Raw genomic sequence first — 27,766 nt, forward strand, 5'->3', positions numbered from 1 at the left:
ACTCTGCTTTGACCACGAAAGGCACCCAGGAAAGGGTTTTAACCAGAGGACTGTGGTATAGGGACCAAGAAAACTTTTGTAGAGATCCAGTTGAATGACAGGAGGGTGGTGTGAGGGGAAATGTGTGAAAATGGATGGGAGATCTTCAGGATGTAAACTCATCAGAGGCGCCCGGGTGGTTCAGTTGGTTAAGTGCCGGGCTCTTGATTTCAGCTCAGGTCATGATCTCACGGTTCATGGGATTGAGCCCCACATGGGGCCTGGGAATCCTGCCTGGGATTCTCTCTCGCCCTCTCTCTCTCTCTCTCTGCAACTCCCCTGCTTGCACACACGCTTTCTCTCTCAAAATAAATAAACAAATAAATAAATAAAAAAAAGAATGTAGACCCGTCAGACTCCCACGTGGGAGTTAGGCCCAGGGCCTCCTGTCAGTGTACCCCCCTCTGGGACATCCCCCACCCCTAGACCCTAGTGAAGTTTGTCTTTTTTATACTTAATTCTCCGAATTGGATATTGCTTCCTTAAGCTGTATGGATGAAAGTGTAATTCAAACAGCTTCAAGATATTGCTTTCCATCTTTCACAACACAGAATGAGAATAACGAAACATACAGATAAGCATACAGATCATTCAAACACGTAATACAAATCTGTGCAATTTGTCTGAAGGGACCCTCAGAGGGTGAACATAGCCAACGGGCAGGAGCAAAAAAGAAGGGTTTCATCTGGCACAAACACATTAACGTAAGCTGGAAAGTACTCATAAAGATGTCTTCATAGCGTCTGAAGCCCCACTGGAAGAGAATGCCAACTTTATAATGTGGAAGCCAGTCAGATCTTCCTGGGGTTTTTTTCCCCCCCTTTTGCTAGCTAGCATAGATATTGAATTGACTCAGCCAAGTTCAGCCCATGCACATTATACAATCGTTCCTAAACCCATGGCAAATCCCAGTGGGGTGAGATCAGGCCTCCAGAAAAACACGAGACAGACTAAAATTGTCACAATCAGGGAGAATGGATGTCTTTTCATGAAATCCACATAAGATGGCTTATTCAAATACATCATCTGCTTGGTTGTAAGACACATCTGACTCCACCAACCCAAATCCTTCATTACTGAAGTTTCTATCACTCGATGCCGATGCCGATGCCGTATGACTCTTCTTCCCTTTCAAAGGCTTTCCTCCCTGCGGGTCAGTCCGGCTCAGCTGCATCTGAATGATTGGCTGGGGACAAAAGTCGGTCACTCCTTAGCCTTTTTCTTATTTCTTCTTCTTTAGTCTGAAAAGCGGTATTAAAGAATGAAAATGAGCCCCAATAACTTCCTCCGAGTTCTCATTAATATGCCTGAAGTTAACCTGTATGATTTTCCATTTCATTATTCAGTCACTTCACAAACATGTGTTGAGGAACTACATAAAATCTTGGTTTGCGAGCATAATTCGTTCCGGAAAAAGGCTGGTAATCCACTTGTACATCAAAGCGAATTTCAGAACCACTGGCTCAGTTGTGATCGTGTGACGTTCAGGTACGACTCATATTGCAAGGCATGGCTTGTTTATAAGTTAATTAGAAACGTTTGCTCATCTTGCGGAACGCTGGCAGAACAAGTTACTCGCAATCCAAGGTTTGACTGCACTATTAAAGACACACGCATACTCCCTACCCTAGTGGAGCTGAATGGGGAGTCCCTGCTCCCTGAGAGGCCAGGTAAAGGGATGGAGACAAAGACTGCCAGACCACAGCTGTGAAAGCTGCTTCCGGGCAGGATGGGGGACAGAGGGTGATGGGGACCCGGGGCGGTAATGGAACAGGTGTTGGTCTAATGGTCTGCACGGCCTCCTCTCGGCCTCTATCCTCCACCCCACGCCCCCCTCCCCTCCCCACCCCAAATGAAGCTTTTCTTCTTCCAATGAAGAAAGCTCCATACTTCATTCTGAGAATTGAACAATGCTTCCTTAGGCTATTCAGATGAGACAATACTTCAGCCAGCTTCAAGATGTTGCCTCCCTCCTTCACCACACAAAGAGAGTTAAAGTAAAATTAAGCATCCTGCCTAGGAAGCACAGATCACTAAGACACTGGATCTGAATCTTCAAGCTGCAGATAGGAAAGGCCTACGTGGGCTCATTTCAGCAGGTAGCACACAGTGACACAAGAGCTCAGGTACCTTCTTGTGCATCTCCACCGCTCGCACCTTCTCTTCTAGATCGTTCGTTGTGAAAGCCTTTGCTTCCTTTTTGAGCTGAAGTTTTTTCAGCCTGGCTGGAGGCTTTCTCAGAGGCCACTCGGTCACGTTTGCCTGGAGGAAGAAAAGGGAAAAAACAACAAAAGGGAGAAACAGACATATTCACTGGTGGAGGAGAGAGATGGGAGAGGTAGAATCAACACAGTGTAAAAATGTCGATCCTGGGGCGCCTGGGTGGCGCAGTCGGTTGAGCGTCCGACTTCAGCCAGGTCACGATCTCGCGGTCCGTGAGTTCGAGCCCCGCGTCAGGCTTTGGGCTGATGGCTCAGAGCCTGGAGCCTGTTTCCGATTCTGTGTCTCCCTCTCTCTCTGCCCCTCCCCCGTTCATGCTCTGTCTCTCTCTGTCCCAAAAATAAATAAACGTTGAAAAAAAATTAAAAAAAAAAAAAATGTCGATCCTAAAAATCTGAACAGATACGTTGGCAGATTTAAAAATCACGATGTGAACGCTGGTCCCCACAGAACTAATTCTTCGAAAAGAGAAACAAAGGTCTATTAGATGCCTAGAAGGAAAGACAGGCTCTTTCTAAAACGCATTAAAGAACGCAACAACGTTCTGGAGCTGGAAGAAGGCTCCCGAGAAGAAAACGTTCTGGAGAATGAACACAGGTGGGAAAAGGTGGCAGACGAGTGATGAGTGAATGCTTAGTTCAGGGTCAAAAGTGAAACCTGATAATTTTGTAATATGCCACAGCTGGAAACACCTTTCCCTTGGGATCGAGATGGGTTTTGAGTACTTTGGGTCTCATGCAGGAGAAAATTAACCCGAGCAGCAACCTTGGGCTGGCCTTTGCCGTCAGGACTCTGTGAATGTTTTCAGGATGGGAGGAAAAATCCCCAACTATTTCGTGTGACTGACTACCCTTTCCAAAGTTCAAAGCAGCGATAATGACTTTCTGATGACAACTTCTAGTTATAAAAAAGGAAAAGTGTCGTGAAGGGTTTATAAAGAAAGTTTTAATGTACATTTTCTTCTTTTTAAAAATTAGTTTTCTATAACGTACATCAGTTAGGAAAAAGTAACGTGACACGTAAATAACTGCATAGTCTTCCGTTGAACCCCCTGGCCCCCAGTCCTACTCATCAGCATGAACTATGTGAAAGAGTTTGGTATGTGTGTTTCCAGGCATTCTCTACGCACACATATTTATGGACATATGTATGTGCAGTACAACTGTAACGCTAAACCAAACGTAAATGAAATGATACCCTCTACAGGCTGTGCAATTTGCCTTCTTTACTTAATTTGCTACGGACATCTTTCTAGTTCTATGACATCTTTCCAGTTCATTATAAAGTAAACTGATTGTTCTAGGTAATTTCTCCAAAGACTTTTAAAGGCAAAGGAGCCACTGATATCCATTGTAATATCTGAAAGGGTCTCTTTACGACACAAGCCTGCTGGTCCCGAGAACACACATCAGAGAGGCAGTCTAGCATGTTAGAAAAAGATGCCAGGTCAGGACTCAGACAGACCTCGGTCTGAGTCCTGACTTGGCCAAGGTGTGCTTTGCGTGAGTGCTTACGCTCTGTGAACTCGCTTTTGTCACTTAAACGGTGGGTTTAATGATACTTATTTCACAGGATTTTCTTTTTTAAGGGACTGTACAGTAGTCACTCGGGAAATGGTAATTACATTTCATTCAATGAAAGGAGTGACTGTTTTAATGAAGTTTTTAATTTTAATTGCAGTTAACACACAGTGTAATGTTCCTTCCAGGTGTACAATATAGTGATTCAACCATTCCTTACATCACCTGGTGCTCATCACAAGTGCCCTCCTTAATCCCCATCACCTGTTTTTCCCATGCCCTCCCCTCCCTTCTGGTAACCATCAGTTTGTTCTCTATAGTTAAGAGTGTTTCTCGGCTTCTCTCTCTCTTTCCCCTTGCACATCTGTTTCGTTTCTTAAATTCCACACATGAGTAAAATCGTATGGTATTTGTCTTTCTCTGACTGACTTATTTTGCGTAGTATTATACTCTCTAGTTCCAACCATGTCATTGTAAATGGCAAGATTTCATTCTTTTTTATGGCTGTATAATATTCCCTATGTAACACTCCGTCTATATACATAATATTATATACCCTACCACTTTTTTTTTAAAGGGAATTTTTTTTAAATTTTTTTTTTAACGTTTATTTATTTTTGGGACAGAGAGAGACAGAGCATGAACGGGGGAGGGGCAGAGAGAGAGGGAGACACAGAATCGGAAGCAGGCTCCAGGCTCCGAGCCATCAGCCCAGAGCCCAACGCGGGGCTCGAACTCACGGACCTCGAGATCGTGACCTGAGCCAAAGTCGGACGCTTAACCGACAGCCACCCAGGCGCCCCTACCCTACCACTTTTTTATCCGTTCATCCATCAATGGACACTTGGGCTGCTTCCATAGTTTGGCTATTGTAGATAAAGCTGCTATAAACATAGGGGTGCATGGATCTCTTTGAATTAGTGTTTTAGCATTCTTTGAGTAAACACCCAGCAGTGTGATTACTGGATCATAGGGTAGTTCTATTTTTAACTTTTGGAGGAATCTCCATACTGCTTTCCCCAGTGGCCGCACCAGTTTGCATTCCCACCAATGGTGCAGGAGGGTTCCTTTTTCTCTACATCCTCACCAACACTTGTGGTTCCTTGTGTTTTTTATTGTGGCCATTCTGACAGGTGTGAGGTGATAGTTCATTGTGGTTTTGATCTGTATTTCCCTGATGATCAGTTATGTTGAGCATCTTGTCATGTGTCTGTTGGCCATCTGGATGTCTTTTTTTTGGAGAAATGTCTGTAAATGTCTTCAAGCAGTGATTTTTTTTCCTTTTCTTTTTTAATGTTTATTTATTTTTGAGAGAGAGACAGAGCACGAGCTGGGGAGGGGCAGAGAGAGAGAGAGGGAGACACAGAATCCGAAGCAGGCTCCAGGCTCCGAGCTGTCAGCACAGAGCCCGATGTGGGGCTCGAACTCATGAACCACGAGATCGTGACCTGAGCCGAAGTCAGACACTTAACCAACTGAGCCACCCAGGTGTACCCAAGCAGTGACTTTTTTCAATGACAGCACACAGAATCATCACCAAGATAGAGTATTTGTCCTGAAGGGCAGGAATGGGCCAGCAGGCGGCCTGGGCTTTAATCCGGGTTGACCTCTAATACCCATGGTGTCCCCTGAGGCAAGACACCTCTACTCTTCAGACTTCATGTTCTTACATGTAAAAATAGTGAGGGGGCTGAGGACCGCTAAGGTTCCCTCCAGGTTTAAGAACCATGCTTCTCAGAAAGCCGTTTAGAGGGAACCATTTGTTGAAGCTTTGGCTCACTTACAGCCATCAGACAGTTTTATGTGGTGAGAAGTTTTTCACTACACGAAAACCGTGGAATGTCTGTCAAAGCAAGTTCCCCTTCCCCCATCACTGTATTATTTATATGACAATTGGCTGTTAGGCTCCCTCCTGGCAAAAGCCATTTGCTGCAAAGAGGGACGTACTTGCTGGAGTGGCTCAACTAAAGATACTGTGAAATTAGTATGAAAACAGTTTTTTAGGGAAGTTCACTCACAGAAGGCTAAAAACGTGAAATGGCAATCCCAGATTCAGTGTAGAAAGGCTCCATGAGGCTTGACACAGGAGTCTGAATCTTAACTAAAGGAGTAGGTGAGTGGTTCTGAGAGACTTGGGATTTCCGGTCTGGGTGGACTCTTCCTGTGGCTTTAGCTCAAAATGATGCCTAGGAAATCAAGTACTTCCTCCCGCTTCCGGAAGTTAATCCAACCTGGGCAACCCTCATCCTTTCCCGAGTTTGACATTTGAAGGAAAAGCCTTGGAAGACCTGAGGGAAAATATCTGTACTCTTTCCCACTGGATTTTATAAAGTCAGGCGTTACCAACTGTTGGCACTTAAAAATAACAATACTTGCATGATGCTTAGAGAGGGTGCTCCCTATAAAAACCCTAAACCTGTAGAAGTTACTGGTTCAATTATTTCCTTTAAGAATACCATCAGAAGACTGTCACACCCAAAGATGCTTGTTTCTGGCCAACCTGGCTTGTATATATTACTTCCTGTGGCCACCATGTAGCCCTCGGAGTTTCCCTAATTAGCTGTTGATCCACAGGTAAACCTACCGTGGCTATGTTCCCTCCCCAAAGTCTTGTGCATAGAACGGGTCAAAGCTTCCAGGAGACCTGCCGTTCTTGCTCTAGCCCCGTGAGACCTCCCAGCAAGGTCACAGCGTCAGCTGACATTAGTCTTACCCAGCCCACTTCCTCCTCCTTAAAAAACTCCCCGTGAGGTTCAACGAGTAACGGTAGGGACTCTGATGCAAGAGAGACGAACTCCCTAACTGCACTGAAGGTTACCAAGGGCAAAAGTTGCCCAGAGAAGGGGGTACCCTTTGGCCAGAGACAGAATGAGTCAACAGAGAAATCGGAGTCTTGTGTATGGAGGCCAAGGGGCAGGGAAAAAACGAGTCTGGGATAAAAGACACCTCAAGTGGATAATACCAATGTGGATAAATGAGAGCCAATTACACTTCTTGTAGAGATCTGTACCAATCCAGACACACAGCGACGTGTGCATATAAAGTCCATACACATTTATGATACAGCCACTTAAGTCTCTTTAGAATATTTAAAAATATACTAAAAAATTCATTTAGTCTGATACTTAGGTTAATATTATATCATTATAGATTATAATTAATTATATCAATCTAATTCTTTCTGAGTTACTCGGAGTAAATTCTATTAGTATGACTCTGTTTGAAAGCATGTTACCCCAGGGGCACTGTGAAATTGTTGTAGTACTTGCCAAGAAGCAAATGATCACAATTAAGAAAAAAGACGAATGGGGGCCTGTGGATAGATACTTCCCTGGACCTCCAGGGAGAGACTGACCCACAGGGGGGTCCCCCAATTCAGCAGATGAATGGAGGACCTCACTTTTCAGCATCTTGTCTTATTTTGCACTCTACATGAGAACTAAATTAAAGAAGGGGACAGATCTGGGGCGCCCGGGTGGCCCTGTCGGTTAATTGTCTGATTTTCGCTCACGTCATGATCTCACCATTCGTGAGTTTGAGCCCCGCATCGGGCTTAGCACTGCAGAGGCTGCGAAGGCAGAGCCTGCTTGGGATTCTCTCTCTCTTCCTCTCTCTCTGCCCCTCCCCTCCTCTCTCTCTCTCAAAACAAATAAACTTAAAAAAAAAAAAAAGAAGGGACAGATCTAGCATTCCCTGGTATTTATACTAATGGTATATGTTAGAAGTCTTGTTTTTAAAGTATTCTCACATTTATTGTTCTATTTTTCCCCCCCATAATATTTGATTTAAAAGATTTTGGGGGACCAATGAAGAAACCGTGTTACATGGCTTCATCACATTGTATAACTGCTGACATTACTAACATCCCTTTGGTTTGCATTTTTAGCCAATTTTATCATCTATTGTTTTTTTCTAAAAAAATCATTAAATATTGGATAGGAAAAGCATTAACTATCCAATAATACTTCTGTTCTTAGTATGTTCCCTTTTCAGTATTCACTACTCATCTTTTCACATTGGCTCAAAACTTTTGCCAAAATATGAAGGCACCTGGTGTCTGATATATGCATGTTCTCAGCTACAGCTGAACTGTAAGAGACTTTACCTGTGACGCTAAGCAATTATACCTCCCCCTCATTTCCCTATGTTCCTGGAGATACTCTTTGTCCTCTGCCTGGAAGTATGTTACATTTTCAGGAATCTTTTAGAATTCTCACACAATGGGGGATTTCATTTCAAAAGATTTAACACTTTCCAGCTTTATAATGAATTTGAGGGCTTTGTGTATGTTGGTAGAAAAGTCAGGGCAGTGATTCTTGGCCTGGGCTGCCCACTAGAATAACCCGGGAGCTTTCGAAAGCACTGTGGCCAGAACCCATCCCCAGCCACTGGTCCCAGGAGGACCCAGGCACTGGGATTTTCTTTCTTTTCTTTTTTTTAAACATATTTTTTTAAATGTTTATTTAATTTTGAGAGAGGGAGAGAGACAGAGCTCGAGGGAGGGAGGGGTAGAGAGAGGGAGACACAGAATCCAAAGCTGTCTCCAGGCTCTGAGCTGTCAACACAGAGCCCAATGTGGGGCTCGAACCCACGAACTGTGAGATCGTTACCTTGAGCCGAGGTGGGACGCTCAACCAACTGAGCCGCCTAGACACCCTGCGAATCCCAAGGAGGCTCCTCACTGTCAGCACAGAGCCCCATGTGGGGCTCAAACTCACAAACTGTGAGACCACGACCTGAGCCAAAACCAAGAGTCGGATGCTTGACCGACTGAGCTACCAAGGCGCCCCTGGGGTTTTCGAAAGCTTCCTAGGTGATTCGAATGTGCAGCCAGGTTAAGGACCACTGCTCTAGGTGATAAAACATACAGCTGTGTGTTACTGCGCTGGCTTTTTGCAAATCTAGATTATGCTGGGACATCGTGGCCCAAGTGCGGAGCAAAAAGCAAAAAACAAAAGCAAAGAGCTGTGTTATTCTTACCTACCTCTGCGGTCCTGTCACATTGAAATCCTTTTGAGAACAGTCCAACTAGGCTCCTGACAACTGTTCCATTTCTACAGAATATGAACACACTCATCATCTTTGGCTCACTTAATGATGTTACTGAAAGTCAAGCCTGTAGTTTTAATTTTTCAGATACATTTCTTTCACAAGGTGGCTTATGTTAATTCACCTTGTCGTGCCCTTGTAAGGTCTCAGTCTGGACTCCATTTCTGGCGTCTGAATCACTGGAAAATATTTTAATGCTATTCCCATTGCGGTTAGCATCAATTTTCTATAGCATTTCCCTGAAGAAGGCATCGCTTAGCGACTGAAAGTTTCCACAATTTATCCTCCTCCAAAGTGTTCTCTTGTCTTTTTTTCTTTTGACACACCTTCCTTTTTTCTGACCCCCAGAGACTCACCTATAGCTGGAAAAGAAACTCTCCCCCTCCTTTTCCATGTTAAAGACCCATCTTCCAGTACTTTCAAATAAGATACTGTACTCTAAAGTGCTATGCATCTCACAGATGTGAACTGTCATTATGTTGGTATTATCTTTTCCACTATATAATCTATTTTTACCTTCCCCTGTCCCCTACACCCTCTGATTATTCGCAGCCTGATAACATCATTCGTGAGGTTTAGCGATTTCCTCTCTTTTCCCCAAATACCTTCTGCAGGATGTATTTTCTTCTTCAAGAGAAAATGCCACTTTGGTTTTTATTCATGAGTCTTAAGCAATTCCTACATGCAGAGAAGGAAATTACCTTTGTTCAAACACTTAAGTGACTTGGTCTAGGTGGCATACTTGATTTAAATAATGTGTCTATTTGTCCGCAGTCGATTGTTTTCCCTACAAGACAAGGATGGGCGGCCATTGAGGAGCCTTCGATGTTATTTCTGGTCCCCATTTCCATCCTTTCTGTGTCTTCCTTGTCTTTCCCACTCATCTCTCCCTAGGCTTCTTTTCTCTGTTAATTCTTCTTTCCACCTTCGTTAGGCGATGGGGTTGCTTGGGAGCTTTGTTAACAAACGAACACCCGAGAAAGCAGAACAAACGACACCTGCCATCGTCTTTACAGGTTTAGACAGAACTTATTAAAAAATTAAGGACTCAAGACTTCGGCCACAACCAGTTAAAATCAGAGTAAAAATTCTGCTCACGCTAGGGAAACACTACAACCGATTAGTCAAGATGAATCAACAAAGAAAAAGAAGAGTGTGAGGAGTTTTATAACCGTATTCATTTCTTCCTGTTTGACCTTAGGGTCAATATCGAAATGTGTACATATAGGTGTATATATAAATGTGTAAGCATATCTGTTTTAGCTTTGGTATTTAGGCCTATTTTTTATTAGATAAATCAGAGTTCAGTTTTATATTCACAATACCTAGTCCACAGGCAATGCTTAATAAAAATTCTTCAAAGAACGAAGGCATGTTATTCAATGGGCTTACTGTCCCTCAATTTCAGTAAAACCGAAGATATGTTTTACTGGATTCCTTTATCATCAATGATTAGGGCAGTTGCTGGATGCCTGGCTGGCTCAGTCCATAGACTATGCGGCCCTTACTCTCAGGGTCGTGGGTTTGAGCCGCACGTTAGGAGTAGAGATTGCTTAAATAAATGAACTTCTCTTTTTTAAAATTGTCTATGAATTTTTTATTTATTTTTTTAATTTACATCCAAGTTAGTTAGCAAATAAATAAGCTTAAGAAAATGATTAGGGCAATTCCCGAGTCCGTGGAAAAGGATGATGTGGAGATGGGTGAAAGAATTGATGGGAGAGAAACCTGGCTTAGATAAATGCTATAATCTGCATTGTGACTTTGGAAATAGTAACTCATGATCAATCATATTCTATTACTATTTTAAACTATTACTATTACTTTCAAACTAAACTATAACTATTAGCTTATAGCTAATGTTTAATTAAGGAATACTTGCCATGACATCATACGATTCTCCATTTCTAAGTACTTTGCTGTGGCTTTGTATTATTCCTTGACCAATTAATTCCTCCAGAATGTCTGATGACTTTTGTCGCTCTCGGGTCTCGGGGGCTTGGGGGTTATGGATCAATCCACCGGTCACTAGGTCTTCCAAAGGAAAAGAAAAAAGAAATAGGAATTTAAGCATGAACATTTTATCAATCGGATGCTAAATGGATGCCTCATAAATCATGCCGCTTCATTAAATCTTGGGTGAACACTCTTACCTACATATCTGTTTCTATTATAAATCTTTGAATCCTTTGAAGTTGAAAGTCGTCACGTTCTTTTAGAGGATACACATCGCCATAATATACGGTTTGCTTAGCAAGCCCCATATTAACATAACAAAAAGTCTTTCATGTGCTGTTATGTACTACTTTTTTTGTTGTAACAACACTTATACACTGGGGTAGGACTACATGGGTTCTCGACACTAATTACCGAGCTAGAGCACAGCAAGGAAGGAGATCTTCTTTCAGTGACTCTTGTGAGTTGCAGTTTGGTTTCTATGCTTTGTATACAAAGGATAAACAGTGCGGTGTTGCCAAGAGACTTCTAGTTCCGCAACCTTGAGCTTACAATTACGCCATCTGCTAAATCTATGTAAGTAAAAGTAATGCCTTTTTGAAAAGAGTCTTTGAACCAAATCAGAACTAAGAGCAACTAAGACTAAGAGTCTTTGAAGCAAATCAGAACTGAAGTGATGTCAGCTAAATTTTTATTAATGATTCTAAAAATGGCACCGAAACGGTGTCTCCGGGAGCCTTTATAAACTGCACTAATGAGAGAGATCCCATCCCCCCATTACAAATTGCCCAGTGCTCCAAAGAAGCAAGCATCTGTTTTTCCGGACTCACATCATGAAATAAAGGTGCAATGAATCTTCAGAAATGAGCTATTTTCTATTTTGTAATCATCAAGAAGTGCTCACTGTAACCACGTTGATTCCGTCTAGTGGACGGAGTCTTTTAATGAAAATTTCTAACCTCGCTGGTTAACAAAGACAGTTTTTGTGAATTTGCAGTGGGAAGAGAGAAAAAATGCACACATACACACGAGCCAGATGTCTCTTACTTCAGAATATTTGCCTTCTTGTTATGAGAGACTTCTCTAATTGACCGCTGCAGGTAACTTCAACAAATTGCCTATACTCTCATTTCTTGTCCAGTGTTGTGTCTTCCTTCTACCTTCACATGTGTCTGGAATAGACTCAATTCCCACTGTAAAGAGCTATATACAGATTTTGGTACAGAGTGGTAAAGCATGTCTTTGAAGTATGTAACCTAGAAGCTTGAAACCACAGAGAAAAGTTAAAGCTAGAGGTAAAGAATTAGATGGAGTTTTTTTTTTAGAAGGTGGATTCACCTGGAAGGGCCAAAATAATAACAATTACTATTTACTGAGCATTTATGTGCCTGGCACCATATTAGGTACTTTATAGACTTTATAACACTGTGAATTCTGTGAGAGAGGTACTGTTATCCTTATTGTACAAATAAACTATATGAGAGAGGCAAATTAACTTGCTTAAGGTGACATGGGTAGGAAGAGAATCAACTAGGGTTTGAACTCAAGAATATCCGACTTCCACATCTGTGTTCTCTGCCACCCCCCCCCCCCCCCCCCCACTCCTTTCCCAAGGTCATGGAAGGAGGTCCACTGTATGATCCATTATTTTTCTGAATCCACCAAAGTATTTGGCTTGACATTGACAGTCATTAGCCTACAAAGAGAACCCTGAGCTATCATGGCCATTTCAACTAGTTCTCATGATTTCTTGGGATGCTGAAGACGATTCGGGAAATGTGTGAAAATGACATTATGCTTTTTTCTGATCATGAAAGTGATACATGGTTACATAGTAAACTTGGATAGAAAAGAATGAAAAAAGAAAAGAAAAATGCCCATACTCTTAGCATTCAGAGATTACCACTGTTAATATATCAAATTTTACTTTTAAAAATCAGACACCATACTGAACATAGTTATGTTTCCTATGCAGTCAACATATACACTAGCATTTTTTCACGAGATCGGAAACTCTTCATAAGCGTAAGTGTCAAAGGCAAAGTCATACGAGAAAATGTAGGTGAATTCATCTTAAACTCTGGTGTAGGAAAAAACTTTCTAAACATGACTCAAAATCCAGATTCAATAAAAGAAAAGATTGAGAAATCTTTGATTTTAACTACATTAAAAAGTGTTTGCAAGGAAAAAAAAGCAATAAATGTCAAATATAGATACCATGTACCTTGTGATTTGATGTACAAATGGGGTACAATGTCATTTTTGGTATTTTTGCTAAAAATGCATAACCTGAAGTTAATCATGGGGAATTCTCAAACACAAACTGAGGAACTTTCTACAAAATCAATGGCTTATATCTCCGAAATATCAATCTGATAAAACACAAGGAAAACCTGAGGGACTGGCTCTGGATTAAAGGAGAAAAACACATTATGTCTAAATTAAACGTGTGATTCTGGATTAGATCTTGAACCAGAAATTTATTTACAAAGGACATTTGTGAGACAATTGATAAAATTTGAATATGCAGATGAGACGATGTACTGCCTAAGGGGTAATTTGCTGATTGTGATCCCTGTACCGTGATTATGCAAAGAATATCCTTGTTTTAGGAAACACATATTGTGCTTAGGAGTAAAGTGTCATTATGTCTGCGATTTGCTCTTAGAAACAATCTAGGGGTGTGTGTGTGTGTGTGTGTGTGTGTGTAAGAGAGAGAGTGTGTATGTGTGTTTACGTGAGAGAAAGAGTGTGTGTGAGAGAGAGTGTGCCAGAGAGGGTGTGTGAGTGTGTGTGAGAGAAAGAGCGTGTGTGAGAGACAGAGACAGAGAGCATGTGTGAGAGTGTGTGTGTGAGAGTATGTGAGTGTGTGTGTGTGGGGGGGGGCTATGATAGGTGCAATTGTATCACATGCAAATGTGGTATAATGTTAGCATCTGGGAAATCTGGGGGAAAGAATATAGGCGTTCTTTGTTTTTGCAACTTTACTTAAATCTGAAATTATTTACAGTAAGTTTTTTTTTTTTTTTTTTTAAGAAGAAAGAAACTTGAGAAGTGTTAGAGTGAAACCTGAAGTTTTAATCGACTGCGTTCTGTAGCAGGGCAGGGCAAGGATGCAGAAAGGACACAGGAGGAACAGGGCAGAGGACAAATCTAAGCCTCGGGGCATTGGTTCTGCACTCTGGGGCAAGGTCTCTTCTGGAAACTAATCGACAACACATTTGGGGAACACTGCTTTGCTGGTTCACTCCCTCCCCAGGCTCGTGTCTCTTGGCTCCACCCTGCTGGCTGGACTGACGGGGAGGGTGCACCCAGGTGTCCCCTCCCGCCCAACAGTCTGTGTCTGCTAGGGCCACAGACATTGAGCATTCACGGCACTCCCGTCCACAGAATCATCAGAGAGAGACACACAGAGAGAGGAGAGGCGCCCCCCGCTCTATCCGCAGCCTCCTACCTTGTTCTCTGAGCTCACGAAGACCTCACATCAGAACCACAAGACGAAGGCTAATAGGCAAACTATCATAACTAGACAGTGCCGTCCAAGTCCAAGGAAAAGAATCTCACTTACTAACCCATCTCTTTTCCAGCTCTAACTTGTAGCTAGGGAAGAAACAACGGCCGCGAGGAATGACACACGAGGCGTCCCCCCAAATAAAACAGAACACTTTTGCTCGAGTTCTGTTGAACTCAATTGGTTTCAGAAGCTGATGAAATATAAACGGGAGCTCTCAAATCAACACCAGGGGGGGGGGGTAACTCAAGTAAAGCAGAAACACCCATAGGAAAAATCAAAATAGTTTCCAAGGAGCACACCAGGTCATGATTACTTCTTTTATGATTTTGAAAGCTGTTTGTTTTGTATATTCACTGATGCTTTGGATGGGAGACACAGGGGAAACAGTTTGACATAGGTTTTATTTATTTTTTCAAATGTAGAACTTTCTCTTGGAAACATGTTAACAACAGTGGAAGTTTACAGGAATTTAACCAAAGCCTGTGTGACTCCTCCTAAGGCCTGTTCCCAACCACCAGTAAGGGCTCTTAGTTAAAAAAAGGGGGGGAGGGGGAGGGAGAGAAAAAAAAAAGTAAGATAGTTTCAATTACTTGATCTACAAGAAGAGTAATGGTTAGCTTTATGTACGCACACAATGAAGGCTTAAGGCTACATCCTAATGTCTCAGAAATAGGGATTTTGCTATTTGGAGCACTGCTTCGCCCACAAAACTGTGATAAAGGGGTTGCTAGCATACATCATACTTTATATAACGTATATATGTGTTTTTAAAAAATATTTATTTATTTTGAGAGAGAAAGAGCACACGTGGGGGAGGGGCAGACGGATAAGGAGACCGAGAATCCCAAGCAAGCTCCCCACTGTCAGTGCAAAGCCTAATGTGGGGCTCGAACTCATGAACCGTGAGATCATGACCTGCGCAAACTCATGAACCGTGACATCATGACCTGCGTGGAAATCAAGAGTCAGACGCTTAACTGACTGAGCCCCCAGGCGCCCCTACATTTTACAATATATGTAGAGAGATAGTGTTTTGTAGAGATTAATATACATGGGGGGTGTTACCTGAATTTATTCTTCTGTTTCTTTCACTAAGAAATGGGGGACTTTCTGTTGTGGTTCCAGGTAAACTTCCCAACTGAGCCTGTATTTCCAGGCCCTCGGGGCTGCTCAAAGGGTCCTTGGGTAATTCAGCTCCAATCTGGGGCCCGAGGTTCTCCACGGAATAAGTCACACCGACATCAGCCTGTGAAGAGGGAATGGCTCCATGAGAGTCAGCATTTCTTAGAAAACAGTTTCTTGGAAAATGAAAACAATGTCACAAGGTCTGCTTGGCAAATATTTAGCCTACGAGTATCTGCGGCAGGCTGATTAGCCCCAGCCACCTGTACATGTTACCACGCATGCAGTGTGTGTTTATTTTTGAGAGAGAGAGAGACAGACAGAGAGACAGAGGGTGAGTCGGGGAGGGGCAGAGAGAGGGGGAGACAGAATCTGAAGCAGGCTCCAGGCTCTGAGCCATCAGCACAGAGCCCGATGCGGGGCTTAAACCCAGGAGCTGTGAAATCATGACTTGAGCCAAAGTCCGATGCTTAAACGAATTGCCCAGCTGCCCCCAGATATGATTAATTTAAGGACCTTGAGATGGCATGATTATTCTGGATGATCAAGGTGACCTATGTGTAACCATGATTGTCCTTAAAAGATGGAGGCGGAGGGAGATGTGGCTACAGACGTGGAGAAGGTGATGCGCCAGGGAAGCAGAGCCACATTCGAGGATGTTACCAGCAGCGGATGAGGGAGGGTCACCAGCCAAGGAATGAAAGAATGTAGCTCTAGAAGTCAGGATGGGCAAGGAAAGGGATTCTCTCCCCAAAGCTCATTCCTGAAGGCAACCCACCAACTTTATCCCCAGCACAGCTGACTGTAGCCCAGTGGAACTGATTCTGGACTTCAGACCCCCAGAATTGGAGGAGAATAAAATTGTGTGGTAGTGAGCCACCAAATTTGTGATCATTTGTTATAGCAGCAATAGAAGTTAATATAGTATCTACTAGGAATCTATCAGGTACAAGCTACTATGCTGAGCACCCCAGAGGACGCCAAGCTGAACATGTTCATCAAGTGTGAAGAGTAAAGATACTGCTGTGTAAGAATTTTTTTGTCTTTTGTGTGTGAGAGAGAGAGAGTGGGGGAGGGGCAGAGAGAGAATCCCAAGCAGGCTCTGCGCTGTCAGCACAGAGCCTGACATGGGGCTCAAACCCACGAACTATGAGATCATGACCTGAGCCAAAACAAAGAGTCAGCCACTTAACCAACGGAGTCACCCAGGCTCCCCTAAAAAAGTTTTCTTTAAAGAAGCAATAGAGACCCACTGAAGAAATAAATAACATAAAAGGAAACTGTTGATCAGTTTTGTGTCAACTAAGCTATGGTATTGTTATCCGATCCAACATGAATCTAATCATTGCCGTGAAGGTATTTGGTAGATGTGGTTCAGGTCTACAATCTGTTGACCTTAAGTAAAAGAGATTATGCTCGATAATCTGGATGGGCCTCATGCAATCCATTGAAGGCCTTAAGAGTAGAATTGATGTTTCCCTGAGGAAGAAGTTTTTTCTGTGGACTGTACCTTCAGCTCCAGTATGGTCCTTTCTGACCACCTATGCTATCGTGGGAATTGTGGACTTGGCTAGCCAGCTCCCATAACTGCATAAGCCAATTCCTTCTAATACATCTATCTGTCTACCTCTCCATCCATCTGTCCATCTGTCCATCCATCCAGTCAACCATTATACTGGTTCTATTCTTTTGGTAGAACCCTGAATAATACAGGAACACAGTAAAAAATAAGTACCATACTCTACACTAATAACATCTTAGTATATTACTTCTTAGATGTGTTTGCTCAAAGAAATATAATCTTTAAAAACAAATTGGAATTGGCTAATTAGCACATGAAAAGATGCTCAATATCATTAGACATTAAGAAAATGCAAATCAAAACCAGAATGAGATACGGCCTCACATTCATCAGGATGACTATAATGAAAAAACACACACACACACAGAAAGTGTGAGCGGGGGTGTGGAGACATCGGAGCCCTCGTACAGTGGAGTGGGAATGTAAAATGGTACAGCCACTTTGGAAAACGGTTTGAGAATTTCTAAAAAAATCAAACAGAGCGTTAGCGTATGACCCGCAAATTCCACTTCTAGGTATATACGCCCACACAAAATGAAAGCATACATCCACACAAAAACTTGCACCCAAATGTTCAGAATTCACATTCAAAATATCTAAAAAGTAGAAACAACCCAGACACCCATCAACTGATGAATGGATAAATAAAATGTGATATGTCCAGACCAGGAAATTTTATCTGGCAATAAGAAGAAAGAAAGTACTATTGCATGCTGCTCAGAGATGACGTTTAACAACATTCTGCTGAGTCAAAGATGCCAGACGCGAAGACTGTTCCAGTTACCACTCAGAATAGGCAAATTAATAGAAACGGAGTGTAGATTTAGTGGTTGCTTAGGAAGTAGGGGTTGGCCGCTAATGGGTAGTGGTTTATTTTGTGGGCGGGATAAAAATGTTCTATTAGATTAGATTGTGGTGACAACTGTGAATTGTATAATATGTGGATTATATTTAAGAAAGCTATATATAAGTAATATACATCAAGTTCTATATTAAATGGTATTTAATATTTCCATAACCTGTTTTTTCCATTAAGGGTATGTCAGGGACATTTGCTTACGTCAATATATATAGGTCTACCTCATTCTAGTTAACGGTGGGGAGTAGTCATTTATTTGATGACTGTAGTGTAGTCTATTATATAATATACTATAATTTATTCAACCAATTCCTACTGACGGCCATCTTGGTTGTTTCTATATATGCTTCTATATGTGTTTCTGTATATGTCTGCAATATAATGAACTATGCTGGCATAATATATGTGCATATATATATCAGTGTGAATTCACCCCATCATTCCATGAGAATAAATCCCTACATCTAAAGATGTACACATTTTCTATTAATATGTGTTTCCAGAGGGTCCTCCATAAATCTTGCACTGGTTTACAATTCCACCCCTTCCTTTTATGAATCTCTATTCTTCCATACCAGTTCCACTGATTGTAAATACATCAATACACTGTAAAAAGGGTCCGTATGTGATTTAGTAAACCACTGACTCCAAAATGCTGGCCCATGTCAAATTTTTCATGGTCCCACAGCAAAAGAAGAAAAATAAGAAAAATGTAGTGAGTGTTCCAAAACGTTAAATTAATTCAATTTAAAGAGTTGGCATTTATTGGAGAGGCAGCGTGTTCTAAATATTGGTATGTTCAGGAAAAGTTTTCTCCAATCCTCGCTAACTCCCCTGCCCCCTTTCTCCTAGTGCTGGCCTTTCCTTCCTTGCTTGGGTTGATCAGCCAACCTCTTCTCCATCACACATACCAGTGAAGCCCCCTCAGTGTCCCCAGGAGACCTAAGCACATAAGCAACTTCTACAGAGTTTCACCTTCCGGTTATTCTTCTCATGTCTATTGATTTCATGTTTGTTGGTCCAAGGGGTGCTTTTCTTCTCCCCTGAGCATTAGAAGGTCCCCAGGACTGTACCTCCAAGGCCCCATGGTTTCCAGTAATTCCCTGGTACACTTGTACCAGGTTGTAGCTTCTTGGGGCAGCAGAAGGTGTTCAAGAAGATGCTTGAATTGGCTCTTGATGAATGAGTTTCCAGTGGGCAAGGAGAAATTGTCATTGTAGAGAGAGGTTAAGCACACACAAAGATGGGTATGAAACAATATTGTGAGCATATGAACTTGAATTATTCCAGGGGAGCAGAAAGATGGAGATAGAACGGGGTAGATGCTGAGTGGGAAAAGGGAAGTCTTTTGTGATGAGTAAAGGGGCTTGATTTTATTTTGAATGCAACAGGAATCCTTTGTAGGGTTTTTGTGTATGGAAGTAAAATAAAATGATCAGTCATGTGTTTTAGAAAGATCACTGGGGTTCATTTAAGTGAGGGGGGCTGAAGGAAACAAGGAAGGGACAGAGCAGGGCGGCCAATTACAATGATTGCAATTGTCCAGCTGAGCTCTGATTGAACGTGACCTAGGACAGTGGCAGTGAAACTGGGGGAAAGAGATGGAAGAAACATTAGAAAGGAAGACAGCAGACACCCTCTCCCCCCCAGCTCTTCCATTTAAAGGAGGGACAAATAGGACATCAGCATTAAACCCTTGGTAATCTCACAATAAAAATCACACAGATTTTAAAACACCTAAGCACGTTTGTTGACTTTCTGAAAGCTCTCCATAGAGCTGTGAAATCCCTCAGAGGCTAAGTAGAAACCACAGTAGCCAGGTCCTGGCGGCTCCAACACCCACCCTCAGGTTCCTGTCATTCAATGACGATTTCTCGAGTGTTCGAATGTTCATGGGGAGACTCACGTAGCTCCTTATCACTGTGTTTACGTAACATGCTGGCTGCAGCTAATCAACATCAGTTCATTGTGCTGGGGGTTAATTAGCTCTGTGCTTCAGGGCTGCATGGGAAAGTACGAAAACTCGACCAACTGAACAAACAAGTCGGCCAACAAAAAGTCGACAGATCCGAAATACCAATGGCCTACGGAGAAAGTATCAGAGCTCTTATGTGCTCTTTCTATCTCTCTCCATTTGTCTTTCTTCATAGACACAGTTACTGCTATGTAGTCCCTGTACCGTAAGCCGACCCAGGAAAAGTCTTTATGTATATTACGTGCTATTATTTTATTATATAACAATAATCTTACTATATCAGACAGGGTCTCTCTCACGTGCACACACACAATTTAGAGATATATAAAATATATATTGTTATTATATATATATATAAATATATAATATATAAAAATATATGTTGTTACATATAACAAAGGACAAGGAGACTCTGATGGTTTTTTTTCAGGTGCTCATAGTCCATGCTGATGGGAAAGAGCAAAGATCACGGGGCCCCCGGTGGCTTAGCTGGTTAAGGGTCCGACTGTGGCTCAGGTCGTGATCTCACGGTTCATGAGCCTGAGCCCCGCATCTGGTTCACTGCTGTCAGTGCAGAGTCGCCTTCAGATTGTCTCCTTCTCTCTCTGCCCCTCCACCACTCGCACTTTCTCAAAAATAAAGAAACTTTTTTTTTTTTTCAACGTTTATTTATTTTTGGGACAGCGAGAGACAGAGCATGAACGGGGGAGGGGCAGAGAGAGAGGGAGACACAGAATCGGAAACAGGCTCCAGGCTCTGAGCCATCAGCCCAGAGCCCGACGCGGGGCTCGAACTCACGGACCGCGAGATCGTGACCTGGCTGAAGTCGGACGTTTAACCGACTGCGCCACCCAGGCGCCCCCTTTTTTTTTTTAAAAAGAACAAAGATCACGTTAGGTATTCTTGACCTCCTTTCCAAATAAACTATTGAAAACCAATATCTGCAATGGCGGTGAAGCAGGCAATTTCACAAGCTCATTGTGTCTTGCAGGCCTTCGTTTTTTGAACATAGCAGGGCACTGAGTTACACATAGGGACGAGTTTTGCCATCTAACGTTTCCCATCAGAGACCTTGGAAAATTTAGCAACAACAAACAAAAACACGTCCATATTGGAGCTGAGAGCACACACGAATATTCTCAATCTAAAAGGCGGCTTTTCACAAAGATATTCTGTCATCTACAAACCAGAAAAATAGATTTAATTTTTAAAATTTTTATTTATTTTTGAGAGAGAGAGAGAGAGCATGAGCACACGCGCTAGGGGGGAGGGCCAGCGAGAGAGGGGGACAGAGGACCCAAAGCAGGCTCTTCGCTGATAGCAGCCCAAAGTGGGGCTTGAACTCACGAGCCCTGAGATCATGACCTGAGCTGAAGTCAGACACTCAAACGACTGAGCCACCCAGGCACCCCACAAGTCAGAATATATTTAAATTCCACATTTAATTATGTGGCCCTCATTGGTTTCATCAAAGTGAGGAATCCAGGCCTTACCAAGAATCTTAACCCCTTTATTCTGACTTAGATCCCGTCTGCCTTCAAGCTCTGTTAGTGACCAAAGCTTAAATGGCAGCAAATGAAGCACAATCTTTGGGCGTAAGATAACATACACCAGGCTTCAGTTTCCAGAGCAGAAATGTAAGGTTTTTCTCTCTGAAAAACTAAGCATGTCTTTCAAATATCTTATCTATGTGCAACACATTCTGGAAATTTTAACCCAATTTCATAATCTAGACTTGAGAACAGACACAGTTCAGAGGCCAGAAATATTGACAAATTAATTATACCTATGCCTCTCGGGGGCATCGCAAAAACAGTTTTCTTATTCTTTCTATGCATGCAGGGTTTTTATTTTCACACCAATGAGAAGTCTATCTGCCGTGGAGGGGATCAGGAGGTGGGTGGGAGGTTTGGCTTTGTTTCTTGGAGATGAAGTTGTGCAAATGTACAGATTTGAAGGGCGTCTGGGTGGCTCAGTCGATTAAATATCCAGCTTCAGCTCAGGTCACCATCTCGCGGTTCGTGAGTTCGAGCCCCACGTCGGGCTCTGTGCTGACAGCTCAGAGCCTGGAGCCTGCTTTGGATTCTGTGTCTCCCTCTCTCTCTGCCCCTCCCCTGCTCGTGCTGTGTCTCCCTCTCTCAAAAATAAATAAGCATTAAAAAAAAGAAGTAGAGATTCGATATGTTTATATTTTGTCTCAATTCTATTTTATGCTTCATTGTCTTGGGGATACAATCTTATTAGTTTTAGAATTGAAAAGCTGTGAATTCTAAGCTAACAGTTATGCATGGGAATCATCAGCATTCCAAAAAAGGTATTATTTTAAATTACAGACAGGGCTGTTTTTTGTTTGTGTTTCATATATTTGTTTTCGGTCTGGAAGTGTTATAGGTTCTGTTCTAAAGCTTTTGGGAAACACATTTGCCAAATAGTTTGGAGGGAGTCATCTGTCATGTCTCCCTTGGACTGAAACCTTAATCACATTATTGGCAGGTGTATTTTATAAATATATTTGTCTGTAGACATATAGGAAAAAAATGCATTCTTCAGCATTTGATTTTCTAGTTTATGTCTAACGAATATTGTAACAACTATCAACCCTCCAAAAACACTCAAAAATACCCTGTTTTAAAAATTAGGACTTGGGGCGCCTGGGTGGCGCAGTCGGTTAAGCGTCCGACTTCAGCCGGGTCACGATCTCGCGGTCCGTGAGTTCGAGCCCCGCGTCGGGCTCTGGGCTGACGGCTCAGAGCCTGGAGCCTGTTTCCAATTCTGTGTCTCCCTCTCTCTCTGCCCCTCCCCCGTTCATGCTCTGTCTCTCTCTGTCCCAAAAATAAATAAACGTTGAAAAAAAAATTAAAAAAAAATAAAAAATAAAAAAATAAAAATTAGGACTTGAAGAAGTCATTTAGTCCCTTTTGCTGATGATAAGCCAGAACTTTCTTGTCAAAGGTTAGGGGGAAACTGTGAGGGGTCCTTAGGGATTGTCTATTCCAATCTAGTCTGTTCCCTTTCATCATAAGACAGAAACTCGGAGTTCATCATACAGAACATTTCCCTCATTGAGAAAAGTTCCCCATGCTTTTCTTATTATGCATTATTTTATTATCATGTCTACCTGCCATGTTAGACTAGGGTAAAAGTGAAGACAAAGTCAGTAGTCTTGACAAGTTTGATTCAGAATATTTTAAAAGTTGTGCCACTAAGACACATAAATATTTCATGCACGCAAACCTGTACATCTCATTTTAAAGACACTGGTGAACCACTGAACGTTCAGCCTATACATTTAGGAAGTTAGCAAAAATAGCACTGTCTGGTAGCTAGAGAGCGTTTCATTAGTGATTACGCCTTGGCTGGATCAGATTTCCAAAGTCTACCACTTGGGGTGGGGAAGGAGGTACATGCGTGAATCGACCCTGAGTCTATTTTCAGGCTATTTATTTTAATAATTTTTTTTAAGTTTTATTTAAAAAAATTTTTTTTTCTGAGAGACAGAGAGACAGAGAGAGAGAGAGAGAGAGAGAGAGGGAGAGAGAGAGAGAGGGAGAGAGAGAGCATGAGCAGGGGAGGAGCAGAGAGAGAAGGAGAGAGAGAGAAACCCAAGCAGGTTCTGTACAGTCAACACGGAGCCTGGTATGGGGCTTGAGCTGAGATCACCCCCTGAGCCGAAGTCAAGAGTCAGATGCTGAACCACCCAGACTCCCCTATTTTCAGGTGATTTTAATACTGAATTTACTCCTTGCTGACTGTCGTTGGTCTAGTTCTGCAACTAGGAGACAAGAAGATACCAAGGATCGGGGGGAGTGGGAGGGACACCGGGTCCCTCAAGAAATGGTCATTAGTGCCTGGTCTTTATCAGGCGCTGTAGTAAGCAGGGGGGATTGCAGAGACAAAGAACAGTTTCTGTCCTCAAGAAGATAATAACAACTCAGGATGGGAAGCAAACACAGACACGAATAAATACAATACGATGTTTTGAAATATGGTAGGAGAAGGTATAAGTTCTGCCAGTGTGGTAGCCTAGTGGGGTGGGGAGCAGGGTCAGGAAAGTGGTCTTGAGTTGTCTTCAAAGACGGGTACGTATCTGCATGTGGCCCAGCACGAAGGACGGGGAAAGGTCTGAAAGGAGGGAAGACAGCAGGTGCAAAAGCATGGAGATAGAAACGGAATGGATTTGGGGAGCCATGAGTAGTGAGGTTTGACCAGCAATGAGTGTGGGAAGAGATGAAGCTGGAGAATTTGCCGGGAGGCAGCTCAAAGATGGCTGGTAAGGGGCGCCTGGGTGGCTCAGTCGGTGAAGCGTCCGACTTCAGCTCAGGTCATGATCTCGCGGTCCGTGAGTTCGAGCCCCCGGTCGGGCTCTGTGCTGACGGCTCAGAGCCTGGAGCCTGCTTCCCCTTCTATGTCTCCCTCTCTCTCTGCCCCTCCCCCGTCCATGCTCTGTCTCTTTCTGTCTCAAAAATAAATAAACGTTAAAAAAAATTTTTTTAAAAAAAGATGGCTGGTAAGATGTGCTAAGGAGTCAGGACTTTATCTTACATAAATCACTGTAATAACAATTGTACTGACTCATATTGAGCACTTATTCTGTGCCAGGCATTGATCCGATCATTTTACGTGAATTGAATTCATCAATCTTTGTGACAACTCTGTAACATAACTATTATTCTTATTATTGCCCTCATTTTACAGATAAGGAAATCAAAGCACAGAGATGTTAAATAACTTGACCAAAGTCACACAGCTGAAACAAACAGTGAACCCAGAAATCATAACTGAGGTAGTCACATTCTTTGACCCCTGGTGTGTGTGCCTACCTAATGATTTGGGAACTGTTTTTTTTTAGCAGAGGATGACATTACCAGATTTTAGAACAATGACTCTGGAGGTCATGTGAAGCCCGGACCTGGAGCACAGGTGGAGGTGGGCAGAGGAGGAAGGACCCAGGGAGACCAGTTAGGAGACTTGTCAAAACCCCAGGAGATGGGGTGCCTGGGTGGCTCAGTCGGTTAAGCGTCCGACTTCGGCTCAGGTCATGATCTCGCGGTTCGTGAGTTCAAGCCCCGCATCGGGCTCTGTGCTGACAGCTCAGAACCTGGAGCCTGTTTCAGATTCTGTGTCTCCCTCTCTCTCTCTGACCCTCCCCCGTTCATGCTCTGTCTCTCTCTGTCTCAAAAATAAATAAACGTTAAAAAAAAATTAAAAAAAAAAAAAACAACCCAGGAGAGAGGCGATGACTTTCATGCCCAGGGAATTCAGGAAGAGACCCAGAAACCCTCCCAAACCCAGGGAAGCTTGGCTTCCAGGGACCCAGCATATCTGACACTCAGAGAGGATTGCTTTTCATCACTGTCTCCTGCTCTGTGCAACAGTCATTTTCAGTAATAACCTTGAAATGAAACAAATGATAATGGCCAGATAAGAAACACAAATGGTGAAAATGTCCTTCTCTGGAAGTCGCATGTGTAATCGCGCCAGTCAAGTAAATAAAAAAGATTTTTTTCGCGCAAAAAAGAGAAAAGCGCAATGGGTTAACATTTTAAATCATATTCATACAGTTTTTGGAGAAAGGGAGAAAAATGTATTCCTACATATTAATCAAAGCAGAAGTAATGAGCAAGTAAGAGGACCAAGTTGTTTCCAAGAAGCCCGTAAATCTATGAGGGAGGAGGAGCTTTAAACACACACTTGCTGTGTGAGAAGCGAGTGGTACAGCGGTGGTGTTTGGGCTCAGTGCTGAAGGACAAGCAGGAATTGCATCAGGGGACCTGGGAATGGGGCCTGAGGAGGGCATTCCAGGAGGATGGAATGGCATGGGGAACAGCACGGACTGTGTCGGTGACTGGTGGGACCGAACCCTGCAGATTCTCGGGTTGGCAGACGCGAGAGTCCTCTAGTGTGCAGGGCTGGACAGGACGACATTACAAAGCCTGGTGGGACCGCGGGTAGAGGGTTTTGCGTGCTCTGGAGAATTTTTTCTTAGGAAGACAGATGGCAGTGTGGGAGGCAGAGAGTACCCTGTGCTCACGGGGGAGGCAGGAAGACCCAGTAAGAGGGAATAGGGCCCGGAACTCAGACAGAGGTGGCTGGAACAGAAAGCAGGAAACAGGGGCACCAGGTGGCTCGGTGGGTTAACCATCTGCTCAGGTCACGATCTCACGGTTCGTGAGTGTGAGCCCCTCTTCGGGCTCTGTGCTGGCGGTGCTGAGCCTGCTTGGGATTCTCTCTCTCTCTCTCCCTCTCTCTCTGTTCCTCCCCTGCTTGTGCTCTCTCTCTCAAAGTAAGTAAGCAAACAACAACAACAACAAAAGCAGAAAACAGTGCCAAGATGGGTAGGCACCTGGGCACAGGCATCCACAAGGGCGCCAGGTCCTAAGCCTGAGTTTCAGCCTTTACCAGCTTCCAGTTTGTTTTTTGATGTACTCCAAGAGCCCAGCAGGTGTGCTGTGGGGGTGTGTGTGTGCATGCACCCCCCCCAACACACGGTAGGTGCTGTAAGTGGCACCAAATGGCACCTTGCACATTGTCTGCTAAAAAAAAAAGGTGTGCTCTTGAGACAGTAGCTCCAAAAATGCCCTTTAGGAAGGGTGACCGTAAATCCTGGTTTTCTGCCAACAATATGGGCTTAAATCAGACCAGGCAAATTTATTAATAGCGTTCCTTTTCGCTCCTAAAAGTATTCTGCTTTTGGTGATCAGTTATATGGTATTCCTACCTTTGGGTGACCCCTCTCCAAGGGGTACCATTGTGCCTTCCCAGCTCGGTTTGTGGAATACTGACCGTGGTGAGCATGGGATGAAATCCTGGACCTCATTTCTGTCTGGACCAACCCATCCCTCCATGCCCCACCCTGGAAAAAATTCCCCTTCAGGCCTGCAGAAGAATTACCGGGATGGCAACCTTGAGAGAGGGAGCAGAGAGAGTACTGGAATGAGACTCTGAAAATCAGATTCTATCTCTAGCTCTGCCCCCAAACAAGCTGTGCGGCCTCAGGCAAGGCGTCCTCGTCTCTGGGCCCCAGGGTCCTCAGGTGGGAAGCAAGAGGGCTCAGCCAGATGGAAGGCCTCTACCGTGTCTTTGAGCCCTTAAGTAATTCTCAAAGGGCCCACTTTCCGGAAGCGGGTAATATAAGGCACCTCCCAGGATCTCCCACCCTCCCCTGAGAATCCCCGCCGGCCCCAGCTCTGTGCGGATCGCATGGCTCTACTTTTTAGTGCCCCGGGGTGTGACCAACTTCGCAGGTTCCTGACACACAAAAGGCTCTCAAAGCTAGTCCTACAGCAGCGGGGCCCTGGACACGACAGCAGTGAAACACAGACCGGTACAGCTGCTCCCATCCCGCCCACCCTGTGCCCACCCACCGGGAGGGCTGCGAGGCCCCTGCGGACCCAGCTCCAGCCCACTCCAGTCGCTCCCCCGCCAAACTTGGCAAAAGGCCTTGTGCCTGCTTGTCTGTTTTGTTGGTTTTACCTTAAATCCCTCATCCCAGCCCTTCTTGGGCGCGGGGACGCGTGTCTGGTCCTCGGCAGCCTGGGAAGGTCCGCAGCCCATGCCGCGCGCTCCACCTCCGGCCGGGCTTCCAGGTGCGCCCCCGCGGGTCGCTCCCTGCCTCGCCCCTGAACCTCACCCCGACGCCCCCTCCCCTGCGCCCCGCGTCCTGCACCGTGCCCCTGCGCCCTGCGCCCGTGCCCCTGCGCCCCTGCACCCTGCGCCCCAGCACTCTCAGCCTCTCCCACCTGCCGCACTGAAAGCCTGGGCTGGAGGCGCTCGGCGTCTGGGCAGTTGCCGGGAACTGTTGCCACAATAAACCGCATCAGCGGACCTGGGACTTTTGTAACTGGAAACTGGAAGGCCGGAGGCGTCTAAATCACACCTGGGACGCAACTTGCAGCCCTCTCCGTTGAAAAGCGAAGGGTGAGGGGCGCTC

The 27,766-nt window shown here is 43.9% G+C and overlaps 1 protein-coding gene across 1 annotated transcript; it reads right to left on the reverse strand.

The window, feature by feature from the left end:
* Positions 1-322: 322 nt before the first annotated feature.
* Positions 323-27,400, reverse strand: STMND1 (stathmin domain containing 1). Its single transcript, XM_030314792.1, is given in 6 exon segments — positions 323-1,196; positions 1,198-1,280; positions 2,170-2,301; positions 10,711-10,862; positions 15,364-15,544; positions 27,310-27,400. Coding segments are annotated over 6 exon segments (777 nt in total). The 5' UTR covers positions 27,391-27,400; the 3' UTR covers positions 323-1,048.
* Positions 27,401-27,766: the final 366 nt, after the last annotated feature.

The sequence above is a fragment of the Lynx canadensis genome, chromosome B2 (genome assembly GCF_007474595.2).
Source record: "Lynx canadensis isolate LIC74 chromosome B2, mLynCan4.pri.v2, whole genome shotgun sequence".
Classification (NCBI taxonomy): Eukaryota; Metazoa; Chordata; class Mammalia; order Carnivora; family Felidae; genus Lynx; species Lynx canadensis.